Consider the following 9,584-nt stretch of genomic DNA (forward strand, 5'->3'; position numbering starts at 1 on the left):
TATATATATATATATATATATATATATATAAAATGAAGTTGCATGACTTAGTGGTTAGGGTGATTGTGAGATCATGGGTTCGATTCCCAGAGTGGGTGTTGCATTGTGTTCTTGAGCAAAGCACCTCATTTCACGTTGCTCTGCAATCATTTTGTCATCTGATATGTGGCACATAGTGCACCTATACAGGTAATGTCAATTTGATGGAGGGAGTGAGCTTTTGTGTACACAAGCATTTTATCACCATAAACAAATCATCTGTGTGGTTGCTCGGCAAGAAATTGCTGAACCCTCATATGTTGTCTAACGACGGGAGAGTCCGTGATAATATATATATGTGGTGAGAGAGAGAGAGATGTGTGTGTACACACACACACACACACACACACACACACACACACACACACACACACACACACATATGCATGTGGATTACATACCTATCGGACAAAAGAAACATTATCATTGTTAGGATGACTCTCTCAAATTATAATTGTTATTGTTCATTGTGTATTGGTGAGTTTTAGAATTCCTCCAGAACATAATTTCTCAGAGAATTGGAATGAAATACCAACTGATATTGATGAATGTAGGAATGGGCCCACTGACCATTTATTAGTCATGCCACCCAACTCGTCGTAGTAATTAGACTTTAGAAGTTAATTTTTTTTTTTTATTTTACATATAATGAATAATTCACAAAAGTTAATGTATTAGCAAAACTGTGTCAGTATTTTAAAAGAAAAATATTTAAAAAATGACAAAACAAAAAGTAAAAGAAAAGCAAAAGAGACAAAACCTTACAACGTGTCTGTATTTAAATATGATCAAGTCCCCTATTTTTTCATCATCATCTTTTAACATCTGCCTTCCATGCTGGCATAAAGAAACAAAGCTACATTATATGTGTCAACATTTTAAATATATACATATGTGTGTGTGTGTATATATATATATATATATATACATACATATATACACACATAAAGGTGGGAAACAAAAAATCCAAAACATTTTTGGAAACTTATTTGGCAACTTTTAAAGAGAAATGTAACCAAGCTAGGAGTGAGTACAATGAAGTAGTTGTACACAAACCAGTTACTTATTTACATTTAGCTTGCAACCTATTTGATAATAGCAGTAGCAATTCTTTCACAGCAAGTAGAAAATAAGTTGTTTTTTTTTTTTGTGATGAATATGTTTTTCATTGTCAATATCAACAGATCAACCATCCATTTTTGGAAAGTGAAATGCGGAACAGTACTAAACATGAATTCATTTTAGGAAATGGCAACAAAAAGGGCATCTGGCCATAGAAGATCTGCCTCATTATTCATAGAGAAGTGGTTGTTAAAAACAATGATGATGCAGATGATAATGAATGGGGGAAATATCCAAATATATCCTCAAGAAGAAAAGAGAAGAAACATCTCACATTCTTGATGACAACCTGGTCAGCGATTCTAAGAGCCATAAAGTGGGTACTGAGCAAAATAATATTACATGGGCTCTGGAAAGCTGTGTGTTGTGTTATGATATTGTTAAGGCCACTTGAAACCTAGGTATTTTATGATATAACTTGGTTGAAAGCTGGCAGCCATCATTTCTAATAAAAGTGGTCTTGTATGTTTGAATACTGAAGACATTTCAGCTGAATAGAAACAATTTGATTCTCAGTAATTGTTTCTCATTACTTGAAATACAATTATTTTCATGACTTTAATTAGAAATTACTCTGAGAATTGTCTTTCTGCTGGAAACTACAACCGTTTCAGCAACAAAAGCAATGGTGATATTTCTTTGATCATATCACTTCAATGGTACTGCATTGGCTCCAAGTGCAGAATGGACACAGTAGTGGAAAACTACATTCCTAAATTTTCTTAGAAGTGCATTGTTTATTAAAATAAGTAAAATAAGAATAATTGAGATTGTAGATCTGTATTACAATGATCTGTATAGCTGATGACTAGCAGCAAATTTTGCAGTATTTGGGTTAAGCTTTTATAAAAAAGGTTGTAAATCTCCACAATGTACCACTCTTGTTCGATTTATATTATTACTAAAATTTTGGGTTATTGTACTGAAGACCATCTCCACTACATAGGATGAAGGTAAAGTCATGATACAATACCATGACTTCATTTCACAATAAAGGAAATTCCATACTGCATTATAACATTTCACAGAAGCCTTGGTTTTCAAAAATCATTTCATTTTGTTTTCTTTTGTCATTTTGTAACACAATTATGGTTTCCTGCAATTCAATTTTTTGGTCTTCCATTCTTGCATATAATTGGGTTCCAGTGTAGGAACCTTGTGGTATACATTTGGCTAAAAGTTGGTTGCTCATAAACTTGTATACTTGAATACTGTTGTTGATGTTTCAGTTGAATAGAACAATTTGATTCTCAGCAATTGTTTCTTATTAAAACAGGTCAAAAGAAAGTACAACCATAGAATTTACACATGTGAGATAGTTACACTGAATAGGATCAAATAAATGTGCTTATTAATTCATAATTTTTTTTCTTTCTTATGACTCTCACGAAATAGATTTCGTTTTCAATTATTTATTTTCTTGTTTAGCAACACTTTTAAGGATATTTCATTTCAGTTGGACATTTTATATGTAAAATTTATTTGGAAATTTGTTTTCTTAGATATTATTTTTAATATCAATTATTTAGTTATTTTGCTTTTAAATTTTAGTTCTTTCTTACTATTATGATCCAGTATGAAAATGGTGAAAATGGTTCAATTAGAACTACCACTTATCAAAAAAAAAATTTTTTTTAAATGGCAATATAGATTGCAATATGGATTTACCCTCAATGGCAATATGTATTTACTCTCAAACCATTATTGATGCATGTCTTCTTTCTGTGAAACTATGAAGTCATTGCATCTAAAAGACTACTCTTCAAAAAAGCAACAAGGGGAAAAGTGCATACATTACAGTTAGAAAATATGAATGTGGTATTAAAAGATATCTACTCAAATTCACACCCAATTGCTTTCATATAAAATATAATTATAGCTAAACGTGGGGAAACTACAGAATTGGAGTGACATTAATGATACCTTCTGTGGCTGAAAATCTTACTATGGTCCTTAAAGTAGCTACAGATGTTTTTTTAATTGATTCCTCTCAGTAATAACATAATATCTTACTGAACTGAGGAAATAAGGAAAGATATTGAAAGTCAGCTTGTATATGAAATTTCAAAAGACTCAATGAATAAACTGCATAGGACAGTGAGAAATGTTATTGATGGCCTATAGACATTTTATTAAAGAAAGGAAAATCTATGAAGAAACACTTTCTGAAATTGTTGACAACAAAGGATCAAACAGTTTTCCAATTATCAAAAATTTACATTGAAACTAACTATGTCTCTTTTGGCAATATGATATCGTGTACAGCTGATGGTGTGTGTACCATCTATGACAGGTTGCCAAGCTGCTCTGGTGTCATATATGAAAAAGGAAATACCTAATGTATAGGCAGCTTACTGCATAATTCACTAATTTATCATGGGCACTTTGTCGTGTTTAGTAGAGTAGCTGTCTTCAAGGCCAGCTTTAGTTATTTTTGCTGTTAACAAAAATTAAGTCTTGGACTAGGAACACTAAGTTACTCTGCCAATTATGTGAACAGAATAGTGACAATTTTGTAAGCTGCTGCCTCCACACTAAATTTCATTGGTTTTGGCTGTCAGCAAGGTTTTGTTTGAAATGTGCCTTCCAGCTTAGCATTGCTGTTGGAATTTTGCTTATAAAATCATGATGACTAATTAGCAAAAGATATTGGCTTTATTCATGGAGATATAGCTTGCTTAGCTGGTATTTATGACAAAATGAACAGCCTGAATTTGTGACTACGAGGGGCACAATTTTAATCTAATACATGCAGAAAATTCAGTCAGCAGTTTTATAAGTGAAATTAAATTGTATGAGCAAAACTTTGGTAGAAGGAGATTCAGTCAGTTTCCATCTGTGAAAAGTATTTCAGAGTTTTTTTCCAGATGATAGTCCAGCGCATACCAACATGGAACATGGATGCTAAATGGTGATGGCAATGGCAGTCTGAAGACCTGCTGTGCATATTTACATCAATAGAAGGATGATTCTGAGACAAAAGTTGAAGATTTGATTAACTGAGGATTCTTGACTCAGTATGACAAAATAAGATAAAATACAACAAAAAAATAAATAAAGTAAAACATAAAATAAGAATATAAAACAACTAAATAAAATATAAAGATATAAATTAAAAATTTTTTTGGAACCTACATGTGTGCAAAATAGAAGAGCAAAACTTTGAGTTGAGACAAAAATAATTTTTGAAAAATAAAATCTTGTGTGAGATGTTACAATGCAGTATGAAATTTCTTTTATTGTGGAATGAAGCTAAGTTATTATTTCGTATTGTTTTTTCACCATCCTGTCTAGGAGAGAAGTGTTGACTAAGAATAGAAACTTTTATTACATAAGGATAAGAGTTTTCAATTGATGTCTCTCAGTAATAAAACTGTATCTCACTGGATTGATGAAATCGGGGCTGATATTGAAAGTCTTTGTTCATGAAATTTCAAAAGATTAATTTTAGTATTCAACTGAATGAATCATCTATGCAAAATACAGTTGATCATAAGTACCCAAGTGTTTTAGATGATTATTTGGCAAAAAATGGCTGGAGGATGCTGGGTTATCTAATCAGATGCAAAGATGTCAAGGGGTTAAAGCAACTCAAGGAACTTAATGGAAAACTTGTGCAAAAGGAAAAGGAATGAGCTTACAGTATAACCTGATAATCCTGACAAGTTAGAAAACCTGATTAATTCCTTTATTGGTGGCAGTCGTGATTCATCATGCAAAATTGCTAAATTTTGAAGACAATGAAATGCATATTCTGTAGAAGAATTTCAAAATAGTTCTTTAAAAGGCCTTTCTGATGAACTAAGTACATGTTCTTCACATATTACTCAATTAATTTGAAGACAACTACCATATGTTCTTATCTATAAGTTGTACTATTTTATACTTGATTTTAACTGCAAAAACTGGGATGCAATTTATACATGAGGCAAAGCTAAAACAATGAAGAGAAAGAATTTTGCACTGAGATTTAACTCTAAATTAGGGGTGTGAGCTATTCATGAGTGCAAAAAGGAGGCCATGGTAGATGTCCTCTACTTTTTGAACAGACAAGAGGGAATGTTTATCAATGTTGCTTGCAAAATAAAGACAGGACAAACAAGTGTACAGAAGCTGCACTGTGAAGACTTCAGAATAAAATTGTAATGTAATATCATATTATTTGAAAAAGACAGTTCACTAAAAATTTTAAAAAATTAAAAACTATAATAAGCAGCTTCTTGTAGGGCCAAATCCTCCAGTTAGTTTTTAAAAAATTCAAAGAAGCATTTGGAAGGATCAAGTCTCTGCTGGTGGGTTTGGCCTGAAGTATCCGTCTTGTGATTGCTTCTTGCAACATTCTAATCACATATCTGTATTACCAGAGCTGTAACCTCTTAATGTGGCGAAGTAATGACTCAATATGGAGAGATTCCTTGATCTCTGAGCTGTGCACCTGTCTTCTCAGGTTTCATTCAGGATTATTCGCTTATAGGTGTGAACATTATGAAGTTACTTCTGATTTGATTTGATTTGATTTGTCTTATGCTCTGTGTCATAAAAAAAGGCATTAATATTTTCACTAATAATCATGTAGGATTATGAATGATTTGGTTTGGTCTTATTAGTGTCAATAATAAAGGCAGTGTGCTGATAAGAGAGCATCAGTCACAATGTCTTTGGGTTTTTTCTTTTTTCCCCCTGACTACTCTATGTTTTAAGGTCAAATTCTGCTAAAGTCATCTTTACCTTTCATCCTTCTGGAGTCTGATAAAATTATGTACCAGTTGAGTACTGTAAGTAATACACTCAACTATCCCCAGTTCATGTGTTGTGTCTGTTAGAAATGGTCACTACTGCTATTATTTTATAAGGTACATTTTCATCATGCTTATGTAATGTGCTTTATTTTACAATATTTTTCATACTTGTCACATGCAAATCATTTTACAATGCTCATGATATATTTTGCTTTTTCTCAGGTACCCAATGTAAAAATTGATGCGACAAAACTTAATCCTGAAGAGTTAGGGAAGCTTTATACTGATGTAAAAATGTGGAAAAATAAACAAGATCACATTAATGCAAAATTGGAAACTATGAAAAGGTAAACATTTTAAACTATGGCTTATGTCATATCATTTCAGTATAACATTTTGTTTCAAAATTAGTCCACCCTTAATACAAGGTACTCCAAATCATATGCAAGATGCTGTCTCCCAGACTAGCCACATCATTCTGACATACAGAAATGGATGTAGATGGTGATAGCAATACTGCTGTTGATTAATTTATTTTCTCTTGAGAATAATGAAGATGCTTTGTTACATATGTTAACTACTTTTGTTGCATAAGAAGTTTTGTCTATATTTATTCATTTCAACATATATGATATAGTGGAGGAGAAAATAGATCTTTATAGTACAGAGGATAACTGAGAGTTCCTGCATGACTGGAGCAAGACCCCCCCAGTTAAAAAGAGAATGATGTGATAGTGGAGCAGTTTTGTAGATAGAGCCATACAAGCTGAGAGGTAGGGATGTGAAATATCTTATTTTGGTAGGTTAGGATCAAATCCAATTGAAAGAGTTATAACCCACTGTTTATTCAGACAATATCTGATTATCATTTATTCTGTATTCTTCAAAATCGTTTGGAAGGGAAAAATATGAATTCTATAGACGAGGTCAGAACAGTACTGGAGGAGTATTTTTTGTCATGGACAAGTGAATTTTGGAACAGGGGCCTTGCAAGTCTACCAGATAGATGAAAGGGCATTGTAGAAAAGGAAGGAGAGTATATTTTAGATTAAAAAAGAACTTTGTTTATCTTAATCTTGAAAAATAGAAGTAGTATAAAACGATCACATTATTTATGGGATGATCCAATATGCGCGCGCACACACACACACACACACACACACACACACACACACACACACACACACACACACACACACACACACACACACACACAAAGAAAATAAATAGAGAGTTAGATAGATATATGTGGGCCAGGCAAAATGGCTATTAAGAAGAAAATTTGCTATTGCAAAATCAAGTTTATATTTGTATCAAACCAAACTTACTTAATGCCTATATGTTTTTAAACTGATGAGAAAGAGAGAGAGAGAGAGAGAAGACTCTAAGTATAGTAATTATTATTGTTGTTGTTTTTAACCCAAATGTTAAAAGAAATAATAAAAGTAATTATTGTCATTTTTTTCTTCTTGCTTTTAATTCCTAGGCAGAATGATGCATTGTGGAGAGAAGTGGCATCACTGCGACAGAAACACAAACAGCAGCAGCAGATAGTGAACAAAGTAAGCCTCTGTTTCCTTTATTTATCAACACACTCTTGTAACCATTAGTATATTGTCAGTATTTTTTGGCTTTGTCACAAGTGTGAAATATATTTGGAGAAATTACAATTGTCAATTCATTCACCTGTTTCTGATTATCATTGCCTTTACAACCAGCAACACTATCACCAACAATCACCACTACATTGTTGTTACCCCAATCAGGCTCTAATTGGGTAGATTAGATCTTTGATTAACACTTTAGCATTTAAACTGGCTGTATCCAGCCAAAATATTCTATCAATTTTATGTTCAAACCAGCCAGATCCAGCCTCTTACACTTAGCCTACAATATAATTCTAAAAATAAACAATCAGATCATCGATACATGGTTACTGTGGCATTACATAAAGGCGGTTAGAAATAGCAGGAAAGAAAGATAAAGATGGTGGTGACAAGGTGTCGGGTACAAAAAACAATAGGAGCAGAAGATGCAGAAAGGTTGGTAATTTAGTTTGTAAGAGTGTGAGGGGAGAGTGGTATATGGTTAGTGATAGGGGTTGATGTGAGTGTAGTGAATGATGGATAAGGGTGAAGGTGTGGCCACCAATGTTGTTGAAAAAGCAACGAACCAAGAGTGGTTGGCGTTAGGAAGGGCATCCAGCTGTAGAAACTCTGCCAAATCAGATTGGAGCCTGGTGTAGCCATCTGGTTTCACCAGTCCTCAGTCAAATCGTCCAGCCCATGCTAGCATGGAAAGCGGACGTTAAACGATGACGACGACGACGATGTTGGATGGAAGTTTGTTTTATGAACAGTTAAGTTTTAAGTTCATTAAGGATTAATGGAGAATCTTGCCTCTCACAATATAGAAACATTTCTCATGGCACCAGCAGACAAAATGGAAAAATTGTTGCTGCAGAGGATAATGAGGGAGATGTACTGGAACAGCCACTCTGACTGATAGGGCTCACACCTGCGGATAGCAATCTCTGCTCTGATAGTGGTGAGTGGGGATATGACCTGGGGGCCAAGAACTCTGGAGGTTTCAACTGCCACAGGCTTGGCTCTAAACCTGTTGGAGAGTGACTGATACCTTGAAGGTGTGGTCAATGTGGGAATAGTTTAGAGGGAAGGTGAAAAAAATAGTTGATCAGGAAGGAGGAGGTAGTAAGCAGCAGTATAATAAAACTGTAGATTGATGAGAACTAGGGTGATAAAGTGTGAGGTGGTGAGGGAAAGAGATGTACTGTGGCAGACATGACAGTCGGAATTATAGAGGGGTGGATATGGTGGGTGGTAGTGGGGGTTTTGATGGCATTACATGAGAGTATGTTGAGAATGATAACTAATGTGAGATGGTGTTAAAGATGAGGGAATGTTTGAAAATGTTGAATTGGTACCATTGAAATTTTATTTATTTTTATATATATATTTTTTTGTCCTCCACAGCTTATCCAACTGCTGGTGACTTTCATCCAACACAACCGAGGTTTACCAAATGTCAAAAGACAGCTGCCAAGAATGATTGAGGATGCTTCAGAACCTCAAGAAACTGTTGTAGTGCCTGCCAAAAGAGCTTGTTTTCAGAAACAGCTCTCTATTGAAGAGAATGGAGATCTCCCAAATTCACAAACAGTAAGGGTTTTTTTTTTTTTGCTAAAGATTCTTCTTTTTCAAGGTGTTATTGTTTTCTTTCTTGTTGGTAGATTAACCTTTTAGCATTCAAGCTGGCCATATCTGGCCAAATAGTCTACCTGTTTTTATGCTCAAACCAGCCAGATCTGGCCTCTCACACCTACTCTACAATGTCCTAAAAATAAACAATCACATCATTGAAATCTCACAGCTACATTATAATGCATGATTAATTAAAAGCAATGTGAATAAATAAGCATTACATTTGACGGAGTAATCTAAATCCTAAAGGGTTAAAGATTAAAATGCCTGTTGTCAGTTGTTTGTTTAAGAATCTATCACCAAAACTTTAGCCTAGACTTGACAGCATCAAGTATTTAATACATACCACCACCATCATCATCATCATCGTTTAACGTCCGTTTTCCATGCTGGCATGGGTTGGACGGTTTGACTGAGGTCTGGAGAGCCAGCGGCTGCACCAGGCTCCAATCTGATCTGGCAA

General features: G+C 34.0%; 1 protein-coding gene across 5 annotated transcripts in view; it reads left to right on the forward strand.

The window, feature by feature from the left end:
* Positions 1-9,584, forward strand: part of LOC106876922 (heat shock factor protein) — a 141,510-nt gene that overhangs the window by 96,965 nt on the left and 34,961 nt on the right. For all 5 annotated transcript variants that reach the window (XR_008263999.1, XR_008263998.1, XM_052967402.1 and 2 more), the window contains exons 4-6: positions 6,123-6,247; positions 7,387-7,462; positions 8,894-9,079. Coding sequence is in view for 3 of the 5 variants with exons in the window: in XM_052967402.1 (XP_052823362.1) it covers positions 6,123-6,247; positions 7,387-7,462; positions 8,894-9,079 (387 nt within the window). In the remaining 2 variants the exon portion in view is untranslated. The remainder of the gene's footprint in view (positions 1-6,122; positions 6,248-7,386; positions 7,463-8,893; positions 9,080-9,584) is intronic.

The sequence above is a fragment of the Octopus bimaculoides genome, chromosome 4 (genome assembly GCF_001194135.2).
Source record: "Octopus bimaculoides isolate UCB-OBI-ISO-001 chromosome 4, ASM119413v2, whole genome shotgun sequence".
NCBI lineage: Eukaryota > Metazoa > Mollusca > Cephalopoda > Octopoda > Octopodidae > Octopus > Octopus bimaculoides.